Consider the following 27445-nt stretch of genomic DNA (forward strand, 5'->3'; position numbering starts at 1 on the left):
TGTATTCCTTTCTTACAGGCTTTCCCAGACTAGAACAGTGCTTTCATATATTCCAAGCAACCCAAATGCCAGTTTTATACTATGAAGTAACATGATACCTAAAAGTAAGAAAGCAGATCTTTCCTTTTAAATCTGTAAGTCCAAATAGGACTACTCATGTGTGTAAAAGTGCTCGAGTGTAAAGGCCTGATCCGCTCTTTTAGAAATTGGTAGAAAGATTCCCATGGATCTCTATGAACTTTTCACTGAATCCTAAGCACCTTCAAGACAAACAGCAGGTTATGTACCATCTTTCATTTTAAATTCTTCTAAATAAGAATGGTGTCCTCTTATAAAGACTTGTTGCATTATCTGCTTTGTCTGTTATCTATTATATACTGGAACAGTATATAGAAAAATTCTGGGCTTCAGTGATGAGGCCACTAAGTGTAGAACAAGCCAAATCAGTTGTGATTATGAATTACATTTGTTACTGGAAAATTATTACTAAAAATAACAATTATGTGTTCTACTAACAAAGAAAAAAAAAGGGGGAATTGTTCTCGCAGTGCGAGCTAGTATGTAAGACTAAAGCATTTCAGACTATACGAATCTTTACTAAATGAATCTTTGGTAACGCCTTTTTTTCTGGAGGGAAAATAGCCGTTGACCATAAATGAAGAGCTGATAGGGAGAATTCCAAATTCCCCAGAAGCAAGGAATTGGCTTGTTCCTAACGGCTGTTAAGAGAGATAACAGGATAACAATAGTCCCATTCTTTTTCTCCTACTATAAGAGAGTCTGAGGGCTGAGAGAAACAAGGTGATAGAGGCTGGGTTACTGAATTATTTAAAGTATTCATTTTTTAAGAGTTAAGGGTCAGCTCATACAAAACTGATATTTTGAGAATCTGTTCTCTGATATACTGAAGCTTAGTACTTTTTACCAGCAAACAGCACCTTTTATCTAGTGCATATATGTTGGAAGACTTCGAAATACATAAATATGCAAGGTGAATTTGTATGGCAGTAGCTACTAAGACAAGAGAGTTGTTCATATAAGCTTAGGGATATAGCTATAACAAGATAATAATTCCTTCTTAATAACAATAGCTAAAATCTCAAAGTTAGTGAAACCTTTCTAATACATTGCAATGACACTATTTTAAATCAATAGTAATTCCAGCCTGTTCACAGGGGGAAAATATGTTGTAATAAATCCAGCCTGTAAAACTAAATGATAATGGCTGAAAAGAGAACTCAAAGCAGTTGCAAACACCCAACATTTGTCATTTTGCAATAATTCCCCTGGTATCTTCTTTCAGCAACTGGAAAAAAAATCTACTTTGCTGCTTTATTTTACCATGGCAAGTAGAAAAGATAGAGTAAAAAGAAATAGAAGGTAGAGAGAATTAAAGACAAAGACCCTTCCCCAGTGTTTATCCTTCAGAGGGGTCTAGATTAATCTGAACCCAGATAAATTGTATGCTGTCTACGTTGGTTGGAATAAACAAACTGGAAAAATAAAACACCGACATTGGGAGATTAAGGAAGGAAAAGTGAAAAATTAAGAGGTGGTAAACTGAATTTACTAAAGACAATCATAGAAGAAGACATCTTAAAAATGGTACCTGGACTGCATTTGTTCTTCACTTCTGGAAGCCTGGGTTTGAATATCTGACCATTTTGTTAGGCCTTCTGTAGGATACACTGCCGTACTTTGCATGAACAATTATTGGCTCTTGAGGATGGGAGAATCCTTTCACAGAACTGAGTGAGCTAGAAGTCACCTTATTTAATTAGAGAGCCTTATAGGTGGGAGCCTTTTGAACTCGCCAATTAGAGATTAAATATTACCTTCTAATTTTGCCTAGCCTAATACCGTAATACATAAATAGCAACAGCCCCAGGGTTTAAAGAGATTGCATATAAACCCTCTGTTCTGAAATCTTTAAACACTGTTTACCATTCCCAAGTTAAAAAAAAAAAAAAAGAAGCCTCAAGCTAAGGTGGGATACAGTTTTATGAAGCAGAAACTTTGTTGATGCTGTAGCATAAGAAAGTTTTATCAAGAAGATGCATTAGATTCAGCTCTGAAGTCAATAAAAAGAAGAAAATCAGAGATCACTGGGTGATCACAGTGGATTGATATATATGAAATCTAAGCACCTGCAAATGCCAATAATCAGTGTATGTTATTCTGTGTGGCAGGGTGCGGGCTAAGGGAGGAGTGTTAGGTAGAACACAATCTTCTCACCACTTAATTATCCAGAAAGATCTATGTTACATTTAGAACCCTCTTCTTAGTTGAAATACCTTTCTACCTGCAAGCTCCTTAAAACTGTAAATGTTGTATTTGGTCATTGTTTTATTGGCACTAGGATCTACTACCCGGAGCGTTTGCCTAGACTGCAGGAGAACTGCCTTCTGTTCCCAAATCTGTGCTCTCTCCCATTTGGGCGAAACACTTCAGCTCTCCAAGCTTCTGTTCCTCCTCACACAAACCAACAATCATTCACTTCTTTGTTTTCCTTGCAAAGGAAAAACTGCTTTTAGTGCTTCTGTACTTGGCAAAGTGAGGCAGTTTCTTGGGCAGTGACTTCAGTCCTACACAATGCAATATCTGACATTTTGAAAAGAGCAGGGCAATGGGAAAACTTGTCGGTATGTGCAGGCTCTAGCTTCTGCTTATTTTTATGTGATAATAAAGCTCCACCCAAGATTAGAGCCTGGTGCATACAAACACAGAGGCAGTCTGCACTGAAGATTTTATGTGATAGTCAAAGGGTGGAAGGAAGGAAGTATAATATTTCTATTTTATACATGGGAACTGAGGCACAGAGGTTACTACGCTTTGCTCGAAGTTATACAGGAAGTCTGTGGCAGAGCCAAGAACTGAACCGAGATCAGTCATAACCGCAAGTCTGGCCTTCCTCTAAGTGCTGCTGGTTTTGTCTTGCTGGTCACGTGAGCTGAATTGGCTCCCTCAATATTGCTTCCAGTGCTCTCTATCTCTGTGTTCCCTGTGTGAGCCTGTTTTTCTTCAGAAACCTAGGGGTAAAACCTACAAATGATAGATAACAGCGACATCTGTGGAAAATGCTGCATTTTAATGAATATAATGAGGTCAAAATTTAAGCATAACTTCTTATTGAAATTATGGAGAATTCCATCTAAAACTTTATTACGTGATCTGGCCTTTCTATTTTTAACCTGTCTTAAACAGATTATATGGCAGTCTTTGACATTATCATGGAATTGTCGTATCCATTCCTACTAGAAAATGAAGAGGTGCCCTTGAAAATAGCTCCATAAAATCTGTAAAAGCCAGTAGGCAATGACTTCTGTAATGCATGTGGATTAAAAGTCAGTGATTGTGCTGATATCCTTGGCTTCAGTCCAGAATTAATGAGCAATAATGGGACAGACCATAATTAAGTGTCATCTGAAGCTTTTATTTTTTGTGTGTCATGGAGTACCCTTTGGTAAGTGTTGCTGTTTTGCCATCAGAAGAAAAGACTTTAAAATACTTCTTGGTTTCTTTTGGGATACTTAAAACAGCACCAGCACCAGTTCATTCCTACACCCCTGCCAACGCTGAGCCTGCAAGTCGCCCTCCCTGGGTAACAGATGACTCCTTTTCCCAGAAATTTGCACCCGGAAAAACCACCACCACTGTCACAAAGCACGTCCTACCAAGGGGTGCTCCAGTACCATCTCCTGCCTCAACTTCTGCTTACCCATCTCCAGTGTCAACTTCTTCCCAGGCTCCTGCAATAGCCCGGGGAACAGTTCAGAGGGCTGAGCGTTTTCCAGCCAGCAGCCGAACTCCTCTCTGTGGGCACTGTAACAGCATAATTCGGTAAGGTCATGAGGTTTTGAAGAGGGATGATGCAGAAAAAAAATATCAGAGAGACTGGTTATTGTACATTAATATACAGTACCAGAGCCTAAGACTCAGTTAAATTACCCAGCAGGGATGTTGTCTGCTGTCTGCTTCATTAATTTAACATTTCCAGAGCTCATTTTGCTATTGTGTGGTTCACTTTTTATCACTGCAAAGTTATACATGCTAATTGTTTTGTGGATGCTGTGGCAAATCACTGTTTGTTTTTTAAACAAGTTTCTGGTCCTAAGGTACCCCTTGAAGGAGGTACGTACAACTTCATTGGGAGAGTTGGGGGGTGGGGGGGGAGGATTACGGAGAGACGAGGAACGAGACATCGTTTTGGAACAGCAGCCAATTGTAATTGTTGCTTTTGTGTCTGGAGAAAGATAATGCCTACACTCTATTACCAGTGATTCATAGCATGCCTCTCCCTTCTCCTCTCCCCATTCATTCTGCTGGACCCGTGCCCATTGTTACCCTGTGGACTGCTAACCAACTTTAAGTAATCCATGTTTAATGACAGTCTCCCCCACTAAAAGGAGCTAGTTTGGTGATGTGGAACTGCTGATTATTGCCCTTTATATATTCTGAAATGGAAAGACTCCAGTAATGATCACCATATCTAATTACAATCAAGAGTAAATCACCAAAACGAATTTAACGTGTCTTCCATATAATCAAACAGCAAGTTGTCAGATATCTGATAGTTTGACATTTCTAGAACATGCCGCATGCAGTGCTCTCAGATGAAAAGAAGGCAGGAGACTTCAGGAACTATTGTGAGGTGTGGGTGTGTAGGTTTGGAAATTTGCCTGCTTTTTCATGCTTTCAAATAGTAGCATTATTTTCTGTGTTACAACCCTTGGCCTTTTCCTGTTGTCTTTGCAGCTGTTTACAAAGACCACTTATAGCTACGCAGATACGAAAACGATGATTTCTCCAACAGTTGTCTGTAAATCCAATGTATATGACTAAACAATAATGAAATATTTTAACCAATTGGCAAAGTGTTTGAGTAATGATCTTGAAAAAGACCATTTCTGTTCAGGCTTCTGGATCTTACTTTAATAGGCACCTTCATGGTTCAAGCAGAATGCTTGTTATACATGTATGCGGTGTCTAACAAGTGGGTTTGTAGTCAGGGTCATTCAATCTTTTTGCAATACGAATAAGATAATTACGATTGTTTACAGGGGTCCTTTCCTGGTAGCCATGGGTCGCTCTTGGCACCCAGAAGAATTCAATTGTGCTTACTGCAAGACATCCTTGGCTGATATGTGCTTTGTGGAAGAGCAGAATAGTGTGTACTGTGAGCGCTGTTATGAACAGTTCTTCGCACCAACCTGTGCCAGATGCCACACTAAGATCATGGGGGTAAGAGAACAAGCTCAATCCTTTCTCCAGCTGCGTGGTTCACTGAAATAGAGAAATTGTTTAGACTGTAAGCAATGAATGTAGTTATTTAATTATTTCCCCCTTTTTAATAATAATTTCCCAGCCTGTTGAATATTTCAGAACGAAAAACGTATTATTGTATAATAATTTTTATCTATCCGAAGTCTTGGATATTTCTGTACCTTATTCAAGTCATCGACAGAATATGTAACCTAATTACCATCTCACTGAACGTAAAGTAAGTAACGCTTTCTGGATAGTTCTTTGCTATTTGATACACACTGTTACTTTTATTTATCTTTTCCTTATATTTATAGTAAGAGTCTTGAACTGTGATTTTTGGTTTTTTTTCTCTTATACAGCACTTAGTCTAAATTTCAATGGAGAAGTCGGTGATCTTGGGAAGAGGCCTATTGCTCTTGTTGCACCTCACTGGTAGCTAGCAACATAGCTGCCAAGGGGAATTCTGCTGACTTCTTATAGTTAAGAAAATACAGAATAAATACAAAGATCTGAATACCAGAAAGGCAAAAAATAGATGCCACTTTTGTCTTAATGTACTCACGCTTAGGTACAAGTAAATTTGCTCTACATATACCTTAGATGGTGATGAGGTTTAGCAGCGTATTTATGCATGCAGTTATAGTGAATATATGACACGGTTCTCTTAAATGAGGAAGCAAGGAGTACCACGCTGTTTTTTCACTGCTTAGCTGTCACCTTTTGACATCTGTCTAAATGTTGGCATTGACAGACTAGGTGCTTTTCTCTGCAATTGCCAATTAGGGATGGCAGCATCAGACATCTATGGTGAGGTTCTGGCTCCAACCAAGTCTTGTTTGCTACTGCAGCAGTAGGGATAATTTTATAGCAGAGTACTGACTTAACTTACCTAATTAATGCTGGCACAAATCAGTTCCCCATTATGGATTTTCATCACGAAAATAGCAAAGATGCCAGCTGCCTCTATTTATATTAATAAGATTTCTCAATCTGTTTTTTGCTTCTTAGCTCAGTGAGGTTCATAAATGGATCCAAACCTGTTTATCAGTGATAGTTGTTTTGCAAACAGTAACAGCAGTTAATGAATCTCAAATGGTGATTCTCTAATGAGATATACAGCAAACATAAATTAGACTATTTTGTCTATTCACTGGATTGAAAGCATGCAAGAGGACTTCAATCCCTTTTGTCATAGTCAATAGAGATTAAAAATAATCTTTAAAAGAGAATCAGAGTCTACGTATATAATTGGAAGCAACACAAAATAGGATCTAGATTCTCAGCTGGTGTAAATCAATCCTGTTTCACTGAAGTAAACAAAGTTAAATTAATTTACACCAGTTACGCAGCTGGCCCTTTGAAATCTGGACTGTTTGACAGAGAAACACTGTCAAACACCGTCTTGGGCACAACTAAGATTGACAAACTAGCAGGTAACCACGCATCAGAGCTCAGTACAGCAAGCTTTTGGACTTGGAGGACTTCTGTATGACAAGATGAGAATGAAGCAGTAATAGAGATTGCTCCATACTGGATAGAAGAAAGAAGTGATAAAATCTGGATACTCAGTTCAAGAGAACATCAGTTGCACAGAATTTGGTTTTTGTGATGAACACATGGCCTAGGAACAGACACGCAGACTCATTTTCACTAATCACATAAGTTAAAATCTAAGAAACTTTTTTTTTTTTTTTAGATTTTCACATTAGTTTGTGAAGCATTCTTGTGAGAAGCTTAAAGAAGTTAGTACATAATCCAAGTTGCTTTGAAACATCAGACTTAAATCACTTATCCCCTGCATGCATTTCTTGGTCCTAGAGAGAAAATTACTCTTTAAAATTTATTTAAGAAATCATACTTTTGCATGGAAGAGTTCATACTAGTCGTGTCAAAACAAAGGAGAAAATAATCAGAATCTTTGTGCAGAATCTCTCCTGCAACAGCGACTGGGCATGTTGATACAAACAGCTGGCTGAACTATGTTGTTTCATTTTGGCAAATACATTGTTCTAGAAAGTTTGCAGTCCTATTTCCTCTTTCTTTCCCAAGGAGCCCAATTTCTGGCATACTTCTTTCTTTTGAGGAGGGGAATTGGCTGATACAGAAGGGAAAAATTTAGAGCATCTCTGCCTTGTATTTTTCTCCAGTAGGTAGTTGCAGGGCATGCTATTCTGCTGGAGATGTTTGTTTGTTTGTTTGTTTTACAGGAAGTGATGCATGCCCTAAGACAGACTTGGCACACAAGTTGCTTTGTCTGTGCTGCTTGTAAGATGCCGTTTGGGAACAGCCTCTTTCACATGGAGGATGGGGAACCTTACTGTGAGAAAGGTATGGCAAACTGGACAGGTCTGCTCAGTAATCACGCACTGCTTCTTGTATGGAAGCCACATAAGAATAAAGCAGCTGATGAACAAAATGAAATCAGTTACCCATCCAGCATGGATTTTGTTTCCACTCTCCACATATACAAGTGTTTCCCTCTCTGTATTTTTTCTCCACTTTATATGACAGACTGGCAGAGCGCTGGTCTTCTGCCTCTATGTCCCAGAATGCCTTACCTTATTTCTCTCCCTTACGTATTATGATACTTACCATCCATTTCTCTCCCTACTCTTTTTTCCCTGTCCCCTTCCCTTCCCTGGTAGATTTTGCTCACTAGAAATCTACACGTTATGGGGTGAAAAATTCTTCTTTTAGGGTTCTGGTTGCACTTCTACACAGTATGTGTGGGTTGCTGCCCACATTCTCTCTACTCAGTTGCTTGAATTATGACCTCTGATACTGATGCCTCACCCTAGAACTGATCAACTGCCATATATGAAAGGATAGCTCTGCTCAGATGTGCAACACGTGGTAGTGCAGATTTTGTTTTCTGAGTGCTGCAACAAATGAACTGCTTCTTGCCAACTAAGAAAGGAAAAGGCCAGGTTTTCCCCAACTATGGAAAGGGTAAGATGGTTTAATAAATGGTGCTTGCCATGCAAATGAGTTGCCTGACATGGTCAGGAAGCAGGTTGAGGTTTAAGTGGTATTCCCTCTGTAAGCCCTGCCTTACCCATTTAATGAGCTTCTGGCCTACTTCTCTCTGGAGGTTCCTTCCTTATGGTTGCGCAAATCAAATTTTGCAAATCAGAGTAACTGTTGGTGAAGAATGGAAACCATACAGCATGGCTGACTTGGCACCTACCCTTGAAAATTGGTTTTGCCATAACCTTTAATGACTCTCACAAATTCCATATACCTTTAGAATTTCTGCTAATCTTTTTCAATGTCAAGTCTTTCCAAATTGCACTTGATATTCAAAGTAAGGCTATATTAACCAGCCAGTATGGGGTTTCCATAATATTCTTTCTTAATGCAGAGAGAACATAAATCCAGTCGTGGAAACTTAAACTATGCTTCTGTACCACCCTTAAGGTAACACTCACTGGCCATTAGACTGTGTTTTGTATGACCATATTTGTCCTTATGAATAGCTTCCACATACATTAAAGCTAATTTAAAACTAATGTGAGAAACAGAACTTCAAATTTCATGAATCTTTTGTTTGTTTTCTATGTTTGTGATGACAACTGTCATGCTGACGTGGGGTTTTGCACTGAGTTCGTATTTAAATAATGAAGGAAAAGAAGCAAATTTCAATGTGTGTTTCAGTGGATGTAGTAGGAAACTCTGAGCAAAAACAATAAAAAATTCATCCTCTGGAAACTTTCTGTTTCTCTTGGATTTAATATGATTACGTTAAGAGTTTGTTCTAAGTTTGCTTTTTGTTTTATTTTAGATTATATTGCTTTGTTCAGCACAAAATGCCATGGCTGTGATTTTCCTGTTGAAGCTGGAGATAAATTCATTGAAGCTCTTGGACACACTTGGCATGATACCTGCTTCATTTGTGCTGTAGGTTCTATACCAAATACTATCTCACTCCTTTATACTCATAAATTGTGAAGTAACATCAGAAGACTTGAAAGCAGGAATGACTAACATATGCCTAAGGATGCAGAGGGAATGAATTTCATTTTTTACTTGCAGATGGAGAAAGATGGGAGTCATTTCTCTTCTCCTCTGTAAACTTTTACTAGAATTATTAAATTTGACCATCACAAGTGAGTGCTTTCTAATAAAACATCCAGTTTTAGAGAGTGCATACAGCAATACATAGCACTATTGCTGTTACTCTTTCCAATATTTACCAAATAAAGATAAAGCAGGATTTAAAATAAATTAACACCATACTGAACAGTGTAGCCATAATCTTACTTACAAAGCACTGCAGTTTGTACTTCCATGCAGAATGCTTGTTGAAACTTGCAAAAAGGAGTCTGTTTAGAGAGAATGAATAGTAATTAGCATAGAAGTTGGTCAAACTCATCAATCTGTGGTGTGCTATATAGTGTGGCCATATTCCCACACTCTGCACACAAAGTAGTAAAATCCATATGATAAACAGTACTTTTCATATGGTTCTAATACAGCTGTGCTGCTCTACAACATATTATTCCTAAGGTAATAATATCTAGAACCTCTAATTAGCTAAAAATAGTATGTTGGCCACACCAAAAACGACAGTGACAATTTCTAATGTTTGTTGAACTCTAAAATTTAGGTTGAAGAGTAGAAAGTATAGAAATGTTCATAAATATCTAAAGCTAAACTGGCTACTGGTCTTTCAAGGGTACGTGGAAATGAGTGACACGACAGTGTCCTGTGAAAATTGAAGTCTTTTTGAAATTCTGACATAGAAAGGAATACTAAGACAGCAAGTTTCCTTCACAAACAGCTATTAGTCACTTAAAAAGGACACTTTCTCTGAATATTTCATGTTCTTTTTTACTTGTTCATTTAAATGCATTCTTATGTATTTATTTAAATTACCAACCCAATTTTCTGTGGAGGTGACAGTTTTGTTAATGCAGTTCTCACAGCATTTTTTGTTAGGAGCTAACTTTATTTCTTTCAGTGGGCTAAGTCAAACACAAATGAACACGAGTCTTAATTTCTAATATGCTATCCTCATATCCTTTCACGTGATTTTCCTTCCACTTGCAGTAGCACATCACTGATGTTATCACTCACTGGTCTTAAGCCCGCCATAAGCATTAGGGACAATGTTTATTCTTATTCCTAGATTCTGATGTGTTGACTTCCTTAAGCGGTTCTAGTCAACTCTGACCTTGCAAGCGGTGTTGCACTACCCTGTGTAGATAACCTGTACAATTCCAGGGCAGTTTAAGCTGATGTAAACCTGGGCTGCCCTGCCTCGGCCATGCGTTCTCACATGCTTTGTTATGTCAACACCGGCACTTATGCAGCCAGGCAGAGAACGCCAATGGTTGAAGAATAACCTGGTAAGAATAAGTAATTAGTTTTCAATGATACCGGCTGTCTGAATGACTCGGTCCTTGATCACATAAGCACCTGTACCAAGACAAAGTAATAATAGGAATGAGTATCTAACGGTACCATGGCAGGATGGTACCCCTGGGACCATGGCACCTAACGAGAGCTTTTGTAAAATCATACATTACAAGGATCAGAATCTAGGTATTAAAGTCTGAGCTGCATGTGCTGGAGTGTGCCACTATCCTTTGACGGTCTACACAAGCACCGCTGGGACATGCCGAAGCTGCCTAGGGGATCGTGTACCCAGACTTCATTTTAACGGCAACTAGTGAGCTTAGTGGGTAGTGGTGGCAGGAAAGTACAGAGAGGAGAGCTGATGCAAACCAGAGCCTAACCTCAACATGGAGTAGGAAAACTACCAAGGCATGCACTTTGATCCAGGAAATCAGATGCACTTCTGCCAAAGAAATGTATAGGCAGAAGAGAAATACAGTTGAAATTGATAATCATGTCTTTCTCTCTCTCTTTTTTTTTTTTAATGATTCCTGATTGTATTTATTATTAATTCTAGGTATGCCATGTGAATTTGGAAGGTCAACCATTCTACTCCAAGAAGGATAAGCCACTGTGCAAGAAGCATGCCCATGCCATCAATGTTTAAAAGAAGAGTTGGTAGAGAGTAATGCTGGGAAAAAACAGATGACTAACTGAGCAATTATAAAGTTGATAACCATGGCTAGCATTTCTCTTGGTAAAAGCTAGGAAGTTGATACTTCTGAAGTTTAACTTTAACCTCTTTCGTAAATGCAGAACATGCTCTTGCAAGGTTCATACAAAAACCTACTGCATGAACAGTCAAAAACAAATGAACTAGTCCATTATTAGAGCAACAGTAGGGGGAAATACTGAAATTAACTAAAAACTGTAATGTAAAAAGTAATGCACAAATACAGTTTCAAATGAACTACCCACAGCAGTTTTACTGCTTAGACCACACACTAGTGTTTAAGAAAAACTGGAAAAGTCCTTTTGTAGTAAGTCATTTTCTTTCATAACAAGAGTAAGTGCGTGCCACATGTACGATAATCTGTAGAAAGGCCATAGCTTTCAAAGGGAAATAAATAGATTAGGGTTTCCTCTATGAAAAGTGAGTGCTATGCCATTATGTTGTGGTGCTACCTCATAGCATCAAATATTTTAGATTCTTTCCAAATAAGAAGTCTGCCTTGAGTCCATATGTAGTTGGGAAGCCTAGGAGACGATCCATAACTCAGTTTGAAAATAAAGTGGAAACAGAGTTAACTCCTTCCATAACCCAGTAAGATTGAGAAAAGCATGCTGGGTCAGCCTTGCTAGTGCACTTGGCTTATACATGCACAGCAGATTACTTCACTTTCAAATCATAATGGAAAAGGACAACTGGCTTTCTCCAAACTGCTCTTGCATTGAATGGAATAGAGCTGGCTGGAAAGGCCAGCTTTTAATTCGAAACCAGTTTTCCTTTCCTGTTGTGGAAAAAAAAAACACTCAAAGTTGCTTTGGTTTCTAATTCCCATTGATATCAGTGGGAGGTAGGAATCTACATCTGGACCTTCACATTGGTGAACACAGGAGACACAGATCCATCTAGCACAGCTAGGCAGTGGGAGATAGCTTGCAAAAGTTCCCTGCTCTATCCCACATATTTAGGAAGAGGGCATTTTTTTTTTTCCTATAGTATATTAACATTGATTAAAAATTCATAAGGCAGCATAACACCACAGGCACATACTCTTATTACTTTTGTTAGTTTAAATGCAACACATCCTGAATTGTAGTAGTATTTGCCATTGTAAAACAGTAGATAGGCTCCGACAATTAGGATAACCATACAGTGATCTTTTCTAGTATTTTAAGAACAACTTTCAAGTTGTTCAAAGTTATTTATAAAACTTTTTCGGGTTTTTTTTGCAAAAGAGCAGCACTTGTAGTACTGATAATACTTTTGAATTTTTAATTTTAAATATCAATTACTTTTATATTGGAGACAGCACTTGTATCTGATAGAAAATAGAGTTAAAATGAAAAGTCTGATCACTATTCAAGTTTTATTAATTTGTTTAAGTGAGAATTATGATGTGTGTGTTGACAGCTTGCAGTACTGACAGTTTTGAATTAGTATTTCTGAGGCTGATGGTGCATTCTGTGGGCCACATTCTGGTGCCATCTGCACCCTATTTTACCTTGTGTTTTGAGTAACAAGGAAGGACATGGCATTGTCTGCCTTTTCCCTCCTATGGGTATGCCCATTTTAAGAAAATTGGTGTGTCTTTTCAGGGATGAAAAACTATCCAAAGCTTGGGGGAGGAATAAAAGAAATTTGGAGTTCTTATATGAGAGTTAAGTTAGCTGCAGGCAGTCCGCATCGTGGACAAAAATAACAGCCTGAACTGCCTGTGGCAGTTTTGACATGTTTGACCTGTATTTATTCAGTAGGTATCTTAGTTCTCACTGATCTTAGCAGTGATCTCATCTGAGTGCTACAGGGTCAGATTTTTGTATGCATGAATTATTCTAAAACACTAGTACATTATATGCAAAGCCTTTTTTTCTATAGCAAACAAATTTTCTGTTTTCAGTCGGTGCTGGGCTGGTGTGAATATGGTTCCATTGATTACAAAATCCAAAGATCTGCCTCATAATATTCTCTAGAGGAATAAATTGTAATCATGGAAGTTAAATATTTTTTCACTCATATTTGACTTCATTAAATACCTTTTTATAACAGTGAGACAATTCTAGATTTCCTTTTAATTTTTGAATGTCATTCAACAAAATGGTGTTTATTACTCTCTGTTATTTAAGAGGATTCATACCAGCATATTATGTACTAAGACTGCGTTGAAGATATTCTTTAGGCAGATTTCTGTGTTACCCACTGACCAGGACTAATCTCTTACTATCAACATCAAAACAGGGACTCAGACTCCTTGGGAGGACATAAAATGCTAGGGCTTGTGATGCCGCAGGAGAATTTCACGAGGTCTTTCGCCTCTGATGTGCGTGTGTGTGACTCCCTCTCCACCTTCCCCCTCGACGTCCCTAAAAGCTCCCTCTTCGCTGGCAGCGTGAAGGACAAAGCGTTTTAGGAGGTGGTCAGAGATGGAGGGCTGCGGCTTAGGCAGGGGTACAGTCTGTGCAGAAATGGCGGCAGGCAGCACGGCTGGGGCTGTCTCTTCTTCACCTTCACGGGGGAGCCCAGATTGCCAGCTGAAGTGGCCCAGGTCAGCCTGCGGCAGGGGTCTCGGTGTGGGCAGGGGAAGGGAGGCTTGGATCAGAGAAGGGAGGGCACCTGTGGCAGCAGGGCTGTAGGGCCTCTGGGGGCCTCTGGTCGAGTGTGAAAAGACGAGGCATTCAGGAGACGGGAAGCCCTTTCTGAAGCTGGGGCTGGAGGAGGGGGAATAGCTAGGTAAGGCCAGTTTCACTAAGTTGACATGTTAGATAGTTGGGGCAGGGCAGAGGGGGAAGGGGGGAACAGCCGGGATGACTCACTACAGTCAGGGAAAGGGCTTGAAGCAAGAAATTAGGGTACAAGGAGCTCACAACAGTCCAGAGAGATAGTATGAATATGTATAGAAGGGATGAGCCAGGGGGGATACAGGATCCAATCTAGTAAATTTGAAGTCAGTACTGCGGAAAGGTGAATGCAATGTATGAAAGCATAGCTGAACTAGCTTGCGGAGTGGCAACAGTGAAAATGCAGCAGCACAGACTTCAGTGGGAGCCGTACTAGCTTGAGAGAGTCCTGAAAATTTCCTTTTCAGTGGGAGCCGTACTAACTTGAGAGTCCTGAAAATTTCCTTGGACAGATAACCTGCACTGTAATGCATGCCCTGACTCCAGCTGGTGTCTGAGCAAGTGAGATTAAAGCTAGTTTACATATCACTATATGAGGCACAGTGATATCTCTGAATGAAGAACAGAGATACCCGGAGGATTATCATATAATAAATTTCCTGTTTTGACTTGTGCTGCTTCATAATGTGGTCCAAAAATAGGGAATCCACTTACCCGCCCTTGATATCTACATTAAGATATAATTTTTGCACATATCTGAACCAGAAATTTGTGAATAATAATGTAGTATTTTAACTTTCACAGGGGTAGAATACCATGTAACTGCGGATACTATTCTGCCACATCATCTGTGTGATATGAAGGGGGGAAAGATGCATATATATATATATATATAAAAAAAAATTCAGAATAGGGCCCTTCAACTATCACTGGACATAAACGCTGTACAAAAATATGCACGATGAATAATGTGTACTTGTTTATGTTTTATGTCTTGTAATAGATGCTTGGGACAAGTCCTAAGTTCCTCTAAATATTTCTTTTCATTCTAATTAATGTGGGATTTTACATAATAAAACAAAGATACTGTACCTCTGAATGATCAATTAAAAAGACCGGTCTTAAATTAAAAAGTATTCAATAACTTTTCAGTCAAAGGCTTGAAAAATGATCTTAATGCTTTTTCTCTTTTTTCTGTTCTTTTTGCAGAACAGGGTAAACTAAATGTTTCCAAAGACTGCTTTTATTATCTGGAAAAAAAAACACTCTTATGACTTCTTTTTTTTAGAAGTTAGTTTTTACTATATTGGATTTACACATTACACATTTCTAAAATCAATTCAAAACAAGGAAAAATATTTTACTTTGGTCCTTCAGTGGTCAGTACTTTGGGTGAAATGTTTTGATAAAGACTATTTGTATTTATGTTTAATAATGTGAATGTCCACAGCACTGAACACACTCATTAGTGTCTAATGCTGGGCACGCTAATGTTTATTTGCAAGACTTGTCTCTTGGTAGCAGATATTAATTTGTTTAGTATTTATAAACATCAGAATTTTAAGCTGAGTGATTTCTTGCCTGCAGTGATCATATTAGAAGTCTAGGTTTTATAATATATTGACATGTTGACTTGATGCCACAACTGCCCTTGGTTTTAGACATACATTTTTTCTTAAGTTCCTAGTTATTTCAGAAACAGACTGTAGTGTGGTTTATGAGGTGTGAGTAACTACCTTGCATGGATTATCTGTGCCAACATGAATAAAACAGTCTAGTAATAAAAGGAATGTGCAAATACAGTTAAAGCTTTATGATTTGGGCATATTTATTAATATGACGTGAACAGCTGACAGCTTTCAGCCATGTAACACTGATAAGAAAGCATACACAGGCTTGTACTCTCTACTTCAGACCTGAAAATAAAAATTAAAAGCATTGGTTTCAACTTTATTGTGTATCAGTCTCGAATGTTTTATTAATCAAGTAACACTGTTTTAAACAAACGTTAGTATGCTTAAAAGATGTAGTGTACTAACAGTACATGTTGTAACTTCCCAAGACTTGTATAGTCACAGACCTTATTGTGTCAACAAATACTGTTTATAGTAACTTTATAAGGAATGGGTAAATTCTGTCTTAGGTTACATCGATGCATCTGAGAACAAAGTTTGATTGCATAAGTTCAGGTGGGTGTTCTTCCATTTCTTAGCAGAAGTGACCTTAAATAATATACAAAATGTTGTAAACGTCCTCATTGAGCTCTAGTGCCAAGAAATACTTCCAAAGGAAAGGGTATCTTCATATAACAGTGTGGCTTATAAAAACAGCCATTTTGTGCATTCCTAATCCACACCCCTCAGGAATGCAGGATTTTTAAAGATACAACTAATTATATTAAACCTAATTAAGAAGGTACATGATAAATGGACAGACTTGGCTTTAGATGGCATTACAAAGTACAGCATCAGGGATCACAACTTTGTGCACTTTGATTTTATTTTACAGCCCTAATTTCTGTTTACAATGTGCATAAGGAAAAACACAAATGAATTCCCAAAAGAATGAACAGAACATACGCAATTTTCTGTCAGTTCAAAACTGCTGTTTTTCAGATTGTCTGTTCTGACCTTTAACCTTTGCACAAGACAGTGGTTCCTAAACTGTGCGGTGTGATCCCTGGAGAGTTCAGCTGTTGGAAGTGGAAGCAATAGAGGCACAAGCGTAGCACTGTGCCAGCTGACAGGGTGCAGAAAGTGAATAGAGCAAAGTTCATTAGAAAATTACATGGTGCAAAATAGCTTGACAAGTGTTGCATTAAGAGATTCTTAATAGAAGGGAGATTATTATTTGCTCTGAAGAAAATGGTGATTTCAAAACTATAGGCTTTGGCATTGTTTCCCTCCCCTCCCAATCACGAATCTTAAATTCAGCCAGTTTCTGTTGATTAAGAAAGGAAGGAATGTGTGAATAAGATTGCTGAAACCATTATTGAATACACAATGAAATGCTTTGTTCTCCCAGCCAAATCAGAGTTATGGATGAGATTCAGATCATATTCAGGCATAAATTCTGTGCTGTATGCCTATAAAACATGCCCTTAGATAGCTGTTAAAAATACAGTTGTTCCTCCTCTTAGGATGATTACATCAAAAGAAAACAGTAACAAATGTGTGTTGTACTAATAAGGACTGTCAGACTGAGTCACAAGACTTTTCTGTGCAATAAGGACAAGCAGAATGAACTTTTTTCAAACAAAGCTAAACTTTTGAACAAAATGTTTTTCCTTTAAAAGTTTTCAGATTTTAACTGTTAGGGAATAATAAATTAACAGGCATAAAGTATCATTAATAAATCTGCCTCCACTACGAAAGTATTTTCTAATCTTACTACTTCAGAATTCAGATTTTCATTAATGACAAAGATGTTACGGAAATTCTTCTTCTTCCACTTAGTTTTACTATGTGTAGTGTTACTGAAAAAGAGTTGAGGCCTTCTGAAACTGAATTAATTATTTATTTTTCCTTTAATTAGAAGATATAGATAAAAATACAACTGTGAATTGAATAAAGGTGATGGTCCTTCCAGTGCTTGTGGAATGAATACTGCTTGCTACAAGGAAAACTAGGAAACTTGCTCTTCTTCTAGAATGTTTTATTCTTATGGTGCATTAAAGAAGACGTTTTGGATTTTTAGGAAGCTTAATATCTATAGCCATAATTAAGGATCTCATTTCAGAACAAAAGAATTATTTACAGGATTTTAATTATTTTAAGATCTAATCATACGTACACTGGAAAATAATGTTGGGATCAAGGTTTAGTTTGATTTAAAGAAATCTTAATGTTGATGAACGCAAGCATTCCTGTATGCACGTACGGAACATGTATGTGGATTAAAACACTCAGAACTGAGGCTCTCATTTCCTTTAAGTAGATGTGTTCCATACCTGCAGGATTTGAGCCTAAATTGTCATACAGTCCATTTACTATACATAGCATAATAACAATGCATTAAAGTGAGTGCACCTAGAGACCTAGTTTTTGTTATCACTTAGGTGTTTTTCTTTATGAGGTAATGTTTCTAGAATTCTGATAGCATAGGAGATGTGGGAGCAGAAAGAAGGGCACACTTTCCAAAATCTGGCTTCATATAAAAAAAATGAATTCAGGAATAAATATTTTATTTGTGCATTATAAACAAAGACCAAATCTATTCCTTCACAACCAAATGTTCTTCTGCAGTACCCAATGCCACTGATAGGCCTGCATGTTCCCTGACCCATTTTCTTTCTCTTCCCGGAAATTTTTCCCTGTACTGATTCTGAGGACATCATAAATTTCCCTATGATTTTTGTACTTGTGGAAGCCTGACCAGAGTTACTCTTACACGTTTGTAAGCTGTGTAACGATGTGGGGTAAAAAGTAATATAATGTGCTGTGCTGCTAGTGTGAGTGTATTCAGTCAGCCTACTGCGTCCTGGAAATTCCAGATTTACTGAGATTTATTGTGGATACACAATATATACGACACTAATTGGAAGTTTCTGCTTTACTGCATGTATGCTACACAGCAGCTGTGCTACTCTGCACATACTTCTGGCCAAAAAAATCTTCACAAGAAATGTGAGAGATTCAGGTTCTAGCTATCGCATCAAATTTAGCATACCTGACTCTGAACTGTGTTGTTATGAAACGACAGAGCATAGTTGTCCTTTGAGACTGTACTCCCAGCGCCAGCTGCTGCAGCAAAAGGAGAATAGGGCTGTATTTTATGTGGATGATGATTTTCTGCCACCTGTATTATGTAAACCAGGTTCTGGAATGGGAGCTTTTCTGAGTTGCCATTCTTCTGTTACTTTGTTGTGACACCAACTAGGCTGAATTCAAACTTGCAAAGATTTCAGTTCATTTGGCAGAATTTGTTTGTGCTCACACTGAAGGACTCGCATGTTTCCCCCATGTCACTTACTCAGCTTTGTGTTACACATCTTAAAATGGATTGGAAAGAGTCTGCGGGTGTTAATTACACCTAAGCACGCAACCTCAGACTTTTAGGTTAGGAGGAGCATCCTGAGAGATTAAATTCTTAGTAGCAAATACGTAACACATTACCCAGCTTTTATAGACTTACGTGGCTGGTGGCTGTTGGAGACTTCATTAATTTCCTAACCAGTCACAGAAGCTGCTCTCTCTGTTCAGAAGTTCTCTAAAAACAAAGAGTCAGTGTTATTAGAAAGTAGGTATTTAAGTCTGGTGGCAGTGTGTATCCTTAGGGTCCACCTTTGCACTATTTAGTAGAAGCTCAAACAGTTTTTGTTCCTATGCAATTCCCATAAAAAAAATTGAAGAATGCGTAACAGAGAAATGCTGGGCTGTTAATACTCCTCCCTAACTCTGGGTAAGAATCCTCATCCCCCTCCAGCTGAGGGAAATTCACTGGCACAGAAAGGTATAAATTACAGCCCTGTGTGCCAGCTTCAGAAAACCTGGCCGCAAATACTTAAGCTGAGAAGAATTTACTCATTCCTTTAAAGGACAGCGATGAGGTCTTCTGCTTTCTCTGATCTCATAGCATAAAAAAAATTAATAGAACAATCTTTAAGTCAAAGGATGGTTAAGTAAATGTTTGGTTTAGACTTTCATTACTAAGCGCAACTACTTAAAAGTGAACAATTGCTATCAAAGAGGGCACATGTGAAAGTAGTAAAATGAGATAAAAACGTAGGAGAGTGAAAATGCAAAGAAAAAGTAGCTTTTAGCGTAACAATTAACCGCCCTTCCTTTATTCATCGCAGAATAATTCATTGTAACTGAATTAATGGTGAAACATTCGGTAATAGGCCTTGGTAAGGAAATAGGAGCAGTGTATCAGGATATCCTTTTTCCGCCCCAGAGTACCAATACTTTCAATTTTATACACAACGGAAGTAATTAATTGTAACACAAAGAAGCACAGCTGTGTTTCCTGATGGTCGCACATGCAATAGCTACTATTGTTTAGCATTTTGAGTATGTACACCGAAAACTGTTCAACTGCTTTGAACGTTTTATATTTTGGGGATTTCATTTCCAGTAGTAGCTTTTGAATTCATAGTGGAATTTTAATATGCTATTATCTTAGATCCAATCCTGCATCCCTAATCAGGTAATTTTTTTGCTGATGCCAGTGGGAGTTTAAACTGAATTAGGTGTAGCTGCCAAATCCGGAGATTTGCAGACACAGGCCAATTTCTCATTAGAAGCAAAGGAAGTTATAGACTATTCGTCAGGATTTGCTTTTAGTTGTACGTGTTTCTTTAACTTGTTCAAGTTCCAGTACATATTCAAGTGTCTTACAGACTAAGGGAGAAAAGCTTTGTTGCTATGCCTTTAACTTCACTACATATTTTCAGACATATTGGCTGACTGCTGTGACTGAAATACAAGCATATCCTTTTCTTATTATTAATTTAGTAGACCTATATTATTTTGGTTTTGCTAGAATATGAAAAAAGAGGAGAATGAGAATTTTGCTGCGTTTGTTCTTATTTAACAGCAATGCATTCATGGTTAAAGACGTGTTTAGACAGAGAAAAAAATTAGGGATTTGTTTAATTGAAATTATTTGGTTCATTTGTTTTGTATAGGATTCAGATCTGTTTCATTCTAACAAGCTTGGAAGAACATAGCATTTTCAGTCTCATAAATGTCCATCTTTGTAAATCTCTACACTAGCCACCATAGCTGCCAGAAACACATCCACTTGAATCCACGCCTCTTGAGAACAAAGCTGTTATACAGAAAATGTCTGTCTTGGTGTGTATTGAAAGGAATTCTCCTTGTTTAACAGCAGGTTTGAAAAACATTTCCTCTTTCAGCATTGCTTCAGTTTCTGTCGCTGAAGAGGATTGTTATCAAGGAGTGAATTTTTTGTTACAAAGGCTTGAGGGGATGAAGCCTCAGCATCAGCAGGAGAAATGTTAATACAATGTGGTTTTGGATCTAAGGATTATTCAAACCTGTAAAAGAAACTAACAAATACCTCATAATAAAAGGTGGAGGAACACAAATATATCTTAGATATACTCATTCTCAGAGAGAAGCTAATAATTAAAACTTCCATGTAGATCATTTGGCGCTGCAGACTGATAGTTAATTCAGAATATAAACTTTAAAATCAGCACTAGAGTCTAACTCTAAATACTTAATCTTCTCAGAGCAAATGAAGACTTTAAGGATTTTATTTGCATGCACTTAGGAGAAAACGTATTACTAATTCTCCAAACAAACTGATGTGAGTGAAGCACCCAGGTGAAGCCTCTTGCTGAGCCTACAAATATTTTCTTTTTCTGTGTAAGACTTTTAATGGTCTTATTACCCAACATTGGCTTTAAGAAAAACAAAATAATTTGAAATGTTTCTTTGTCTTTATAAGGACAGTTGTCTCAGGGTTTATTATGGCCTAGTGAAAAGACTGGAATATGTTTTTTGTACCTAGGAGTTCATAAAACAGAAACATACAGCTCAACTAGGCGTAGGAAGAAGAAACAGAAAAAGTAACAGAAAGTTTGGTTCTTGGCTGGCAAAATGTCTCCTAAAGCACTTGTATCACCAGGCAAAGTGCTCCCATCACTACAGCCCTTTGCGAGATGCGACTGAGTTCCCCACTACACTGGTTCCTCAGCAAGGAACCAGTTCACATCCCGCAGCAGCTGCCTAAGGCACATGACGCGTATAGCCATGATGTTCTCCTTCCTCCCTGTCCACCTGCACAAGGCCAAAGAAGAATCCGGTCTGCAGAAACCCAGAAGTAACCCCGAAATACACCAAGTGCTTAAGCTGTGGGAACAGTTTGCTGTTTCCTTGCGCCGGTGCTCTGCACGTCGAGTACCTCCACAGTGCTCTCCAGTGCTGCACTGTGCTCAGTTCCACATCACGCTTGTTGGACTGGAGGTGGCCGGAGCTCGCAGTGCTGATGAATAGTTTTGCCTTTTTACTATCAGGGCTTCGCTAGCAGAAATTTTTAAAAAAACACCTTTCTTCACAGATTTGATTCTGCCTTATTGAATTAATTATGCTTACATTTAAAACACTTAAAAAAACCCATGACATTTCTAAGTAACAGACAGCTGAATAAATTTATAATCAAAAGAATGTTCTTTCAAGTAAAATAATTCTGAAAAAAGACAAAGCCAAATTCACGTCATTTTAAGTGAAAAAATTGTGTCCCTGGCTAAGGGTAATATTCTTTTAATATGTAACATGGAATATTTATTTTGGTAACTGTAACAGAGAAGTACTCATCTAATTGCAAACAGTTTTCAAAAATATATTTGGACCACAGATTTAAGACATATGAATTCCAGAGACTGAAGGGAAGAAGGATCTACAAAGATGAAGTCCTATCACACGGATGACCTTCTCCCTATATATACCTCTTTGTTCTTAAAGGTCTTTTGATATTTAAGATTTGCGGTTCCCAAGTGATTCCAAGAACTAATAAGAAATTCCTGGAGAGGAAATGACAAAGAAAGCAGCTGGAAGACTATCCAATTCATGATTTAATTTTTTTTTTAAACACAGCTCTCTTCATCGTGACAGTCAGCCTTGAACTGCTTCTTCTGTATTTCATGTTAGACCTCCACATCCCATCCTGGCCAAATGTCAAATGAACGTATGTTTATTTTCAGACTACAGCGTCTTTTGAGTATTGCTCGATTAACAAAATAAATACTTCATGTTACCAAAACCTGATGTGTCCGAGTTTTTGCAGATCCCTAAAACCTTCACGAGGTGAGATGTCTGTTACTGATAACCAGCTCACCGGAGCCCTGTGTCTGTCTGAGTGCCTATCGCCTAAAGTGTTCATCTTCTGGTTTAAATAGGTATCTCTATCTATCCTGCAAGGTAAACAAAGCAAAACAAATCAGGTTTGATTCTTCATGGTTTACTTGCCAAAAATCTCAGGTTAAATTTCCACAGTTACTTTCCTTTGGGGAAATACAATTGGGTTCTTCAGGCAGTGCATAAAGAAAACTCTTGCATCATCAGGTTGAACATGTCAGGATTGGTCAACAATCCCCTTCTCACACACAGACCGCTGTATGATTGTAAATAAGGAATTTCAGTCTACTCACATTGTTTTCATACTTTTGTTGTAAATCCATATGTTTCCCAAATGACAGGTTATACCTCTATGAAATTGGAAACATACTGTAAGTACTGCGCTGTTTTGAAAGGCACCGGTACTTTCCATGTGATGTTTCATCAGACATCCATCACAATCCAAATACTTTTTAAGGTTGTTATGATTCATCATTTTAGATCAAGATTCAGTTCGGTCTCCTGCAGCCCTAATATTATAATAATGTAGTTTACTTTTACTGACTTTATTCTGTGACTAAGACAAGCATTTACACAGTGCTCATTTATGCAGAGAACAGGCGTATTGGCCATGGCAATGCAAACTTCATCCTCAGCAACACTATTTCTGACCTGTCAGGGACTATCACGTGCGATATCTTCAGTGCCTGAGTGCCTTGAAAAGTACTAGCTGAGACGGCAATTTGCGCGACGTGCAAATTTACTCATCAGAAATTCCATGAAAATAGTTGATCCATTCCACACAAGGGATCAAATAAATTTCGAGGCTAGTGGCTTTTGCTAAATTCATGCATACTGGATTTAAATCAATATCCAACATCTGAAAAGCACAGGACTGTATTACCACACAATTAAAGAGACGCTAGCTGTAACAGCTTTGGTTCTGGTTGGGAGCACACACACGCATGTTGCATTCTTCTTCCATATTGAGTGTCTATTCTGTTGCTATAATCTGATAGTAGACAGAGTGGAAGAACAGCAGACTCATATTTTCCTTTGAAATTATAAACATAAGCATACAAGTTCTGTATTGCTTGGCATGAAAGCTGTGATTTTGTCTTTCTTGCAGGCTGTCTTTGTTTTGGACACTGACAGATTTTTCTGGATGATGGTCATCGGAAAAAAATTTCTAAAAGTCTAGTAAGACAAGACCTTCATTTTTTAATGTCTATCACCATAGTATCTGGCCACCTACACTTACTAGGCGTGCCTTTAACTGCCTACATTTTAAAGGAGTCTGTGAAGTTGATAGGTTTGAAATTACACTTCCTCTTTTGTTTTGCTGTATAGGAGAGTATGCAAGCTAAGCACTCGCCTAACGATCCGTGGGTATAACGCATGTGGACGATACTGCAGAGCCAGTGCTCTCATCTTACATTCAGAGGTGACAGCTCTGGAGCGGAGTAGACAACATTTACAAGTCCTATCTGATACCAGCACGCAAAATGGAGCTAGACTGTGGAGAGGTCAACAAAATAAGCAAGCCCGTGTCTCCCACGATACAGGCACATGTGGCTATTTGGCACCGATAAGTGAGATTGCTTCCCAGTTGGTTACTCTCTAGAAACAGTTTATCTGGGCAGGCATCTTGACACCAGCAATTGCTGCTGTGTCCTGAAGGCCTAAAGGGCGTTTTGGTCTGCAGCAAAGGGAAACTGAGTAGGTTTGCATGAGCCATATGATCTTCCTTTCCCCCTATAGTTGGCTTTGTGTACAAAGTTCTTGACGCAGAATAACCAAGTGACGGGACAAGTGAAAGGGAAGGCCACACCAACACAACCGCTGCCACTCTGTTGAGCGAAGGATTAAAAAAAGCAGCCCAGGTGGGAACCGTGCGGTCTCCGTGTCATATGACATACTGTCATTAAAGCTCCTTCTGTGCTGCTGCTGGGAGACATCACTTGAAGACAGACAGACAAATTATTACTTTGCTAATTCGTCCTAATGACGAGGAGCTTGGAAATGCAATGTAAATCATGGCCTTCAGCAACCTTATCAGCGAGCAAAGCAGCTCACTGCAGAAGTTGTAATGTATTCCAATCTAACTAACTGGGCTTATTTATTTAGAGATCCAGGAAACGGAAAAAAGCAAACAATTCTGTCCTTTGCAATGGAACTCTGTCCCTCATACGGCACTGCAACGTCAACCCCTTCAGAACTATTTTTTCCACAAAGCTGAAAGGCCCGTTTGAGGCCCTCATTCTCCCCCGCGCTGCTGCCACCACTGCCTGCTCGTTGCCCACCCCAGCTCACGCACAGGCCCCCTTTTAATTCACATCGAAGCTGCTACGGTAATCCTCCACCCCACCTACTCTGTGAATCCTGGCAGCTTGTCCATTTTCCACGGCGCCAGCCCCACCAGCATCTGGATGGAGCTTCCCGGCCCGGCAGCCATATCCAGCCTTCGCTCCTTCTCGCGTCTCAATCCCTCTTCGCGGCCAGCAGCGCCTCCGTGACACCCACTTGGCCGCTTTTTGCCCTCGCACCTCCCCGGCCTTTCCTAGAGGAGCTCCCGCACCCCCTTCACCGGGAAAGCCCTTCTCGGCGGCCGGGTAAGATAACGCCTCGGTCCCGGGGCTGGGGGCGGCGGGCGGGCGCCCGAGACGGGCAGGGAGCCTAGCGACAAGCTCGCTCAGGCGGCGGCTGGCTGCGGCCTGCGCTCCCGCCCGAGGAGGGTCCACGGGGGAGGAAAAGCAGGCCCGGCCAGTTCCTCCCGGCCAACTTTTTCCCGGGGTGCCCCGCCAGCCCTCCCGCCCACGGCGCGCGTTGATGGAAGGGCGGAGGAGGCGGGCGCCGCCGGGGGGCCCGGGGCGCGGCCCCCGCCCGCTCTGAGGGGACGGCCGCCCCTGCGCCGACGGCCGCCGCGCGCTCCCCGCCGCGGGGGTGGGGGGGTGTGAGGGGGGGCGCGCGCCCGGCACCCCCGAGGGGCCGCCGCGCGCCGCGGGGCGAGGGGCGCCGCGCGAGGACGCCCGCCGGCGGCCGTTGCTGCTGCTGCTGCTGCTGCTGCCGCGCGCGCGCGCTCCCGCCCCGCCTCAACCCCCGCCGCGCGCGCGGCCGGAGCCGTCGGCTGCAGCGATTGGAATCCGGCTCCTTCCCGCCCCGCCCCGCCCGCGCGCCGCAGGGACGGGCCGCGCCGGGAGCGCCTGCCGGGACGGAGCCTGCGCCGAGCCCGGGCCGCGCCGTCCCGCCCTCGCCCTCCCCCGCCCGACGCGCACCCGCCTTCGCCCCCCCCCCCCCCCCCCCCCTCACCGGAGCCGTCGGGGCCCCGGGAACGGCCTGCGGAGCGCGGCGGGGAGCGGGCCCCCTCCCCCTTCGCCTTCCCTCCCGCCGCGGAGGATGAGGAGCCCCCACCGCCGGTGAGTGCGGGGCCGGGCCGGGCCGGGCCGGGCCGCGCCGGCCCCGGGCGGGCGTGGGGCTGGGGAGCGTCGGGGCGCCCCGGGCAGCGCCGCGCCGCCGCAGCCCTCCCTCGCCCGGCCGGGGGGCGCGGGGCGCTCCTCGGCGCGGTCTCTCCCCGCCGCCGGGCGTCCCTTCCGCCGGCGGGGTCTGCGCCCCCCTCCCGCCTCCGGGCTCGCTCTCTGCGGCCCGGCCCCGGGCAGCGCCGTCGAGCGCGGACGCCCGCTGCGGCTTTCCCGTCTGGCAGCCGCTCTCCCGCCCCGGCCTTTCTCCTCCGGGGGCCGGGGAGCGCCCGCCGCGGCTCCCCGCGCCGCCGCGCCCCGCCGCGGCGCTGGGGGCGCTGCCCCGCCGCTCCCCGGCCCGGCCCGACCCGCTCCGGGGCCGCCGGCGGGGGTCGGGCCGCGGCCCGCGGGAGGTTGGGTGGGCGCCGCGCCGGCGCAGGGGCGCCTCGGGGCCGGCGGTTTCCTGCGTGGGCAGGGGGGCCGGCGGCACGGCGCTGCGGGGCCGGGCCGCCTCGCAGCGGCCCGCGTTGCCTTCTCTCGCCGTGCGCTCCCTCCCCCCCCCCCCGTGTCCGCGCCCGCGCCCGGTGTTGTAACCCCGGGCTCGGTGCCGAGCAGCCCCGGCCGGAGCGAGCGGCAGCGCCCGTCGCGGGACGGGTGCGAGGGGTAAGGTGCTTCGTCTGCCTTTTGTGCGAGCTTTAAACAAAGCTGTGCGCCGGCTTTCCGAATCTGTTGCCGTTTAAGCGATGTGGAAGAAGAACTCGGAAGAAAAAATAAGCCCAAATCATCGCACGTACCTTAGTAGTAAAAGATTGTACTGTTGAGTGCCGAGTAAGTACGATGTTTTCATAACTGATTACGAAGTCTATTGAAGAGGGTTTAAAAACATGAATGGCTCTTCACCACCCTTCAATCAACCACCCTCTGATTTTCCTTTGTAAAATTAAGAGTGAATTCAGCAGCAGGGAATGGTAGTAAGCAAGCTGTGGTATTTCCATTCAGCAGTCGCCTGTCACTTTGTGTCGTAGGTTGTGTGATGATCCTTCCCAGTGTAAATTGATTGAGGTTCTAATTTACATTTTTTTGTTCTCTGTGGACAGGTAATTATTTCTGAGTTCTTTTATCGAGTTAGTGTCCTAGGGATTGTTGAGGCCTGTTATCTGTAGGAATAGAGAAGCTTCTTTTGCAGATGAGGAAGACTGCTGGATTGAAAAAGTTGCCTGACTTGTAGTGGAACCTAGTCCT

The 27445-nt window shown here is 41.2% G+C and overlaps 2 protein-coding genes across 11 annotated transcripts in view; both read left to right on the forward strand.

Annotated features, from left to right (window-relative positions):
* Window positions 1-15897, forward strand: part of LDB3 (LIM domain binding 3) — a 136117-nt gene extending 120220 nt beyond the window's left edge. For all 9 annotated transcript variants that reach the window (XM_076338296.1, XM_076338294.1, XM_076338297.1 and 6 more), the window contains 5 exons: window positions 3540-3840; window positions 5061-5241; window positions 7473-7593; window positions 9047-9162; window positions 11180-15897. In XM_076338296.1, the coding sequence (XP_076194411.1) occupies window positions 3540-3840; window positions 5061-5241; window positions 7473-7593; window positions 9047-9162; window positions 11180-11269 (809 nt within the window). In that variant the 3' untranslated portion in view covers window positions 11270-15897. The remainder of the gene's footprint in view (window positions 1-3539; window positions 3841-5060; window positions 5242-7472; window positions 7594-9046; window positions 9163-11179) is intronic.
* A 10182-nt stretch (window positions 15898-26079) lies between these two features.
* Window positions 26080-27445, forward strand: part of BMPR1A (bone morphogenetic protein receptor type 1A) — an 84558-nt gene continuing 83192 nt past the window's right edge. Inside the window, exon 1 of one of the 2 annotated variants that reach the window (XM_076338305.1) lies at window positions 26080-26164. The gene's annotated coding sequence lies outside the window, so the exon portion shown is untranslated. Of the gene's footprint in view, window positions 26165-26988; window positions 27032-27445 lie in introns of those variants that run through there. The other variant, XM_076338306.1, reaches the window with a different exon arrangement.

This window comes from Aptenodytes patagonicus, chromosome 5 (genome assembly GCF_965638725.1).
Source record: "Aptenodytes patagonicus chromosome 5, bAptPat1.pri.cur, whole genome shotgun sequence".
Classification (NCBI taxonomy): Eukaryota; Metazoa; Chordata; class Aves; order Sphenisciformes; family Spheniscidae; genus Aptenodytes; species Aptenodytes patagonicus.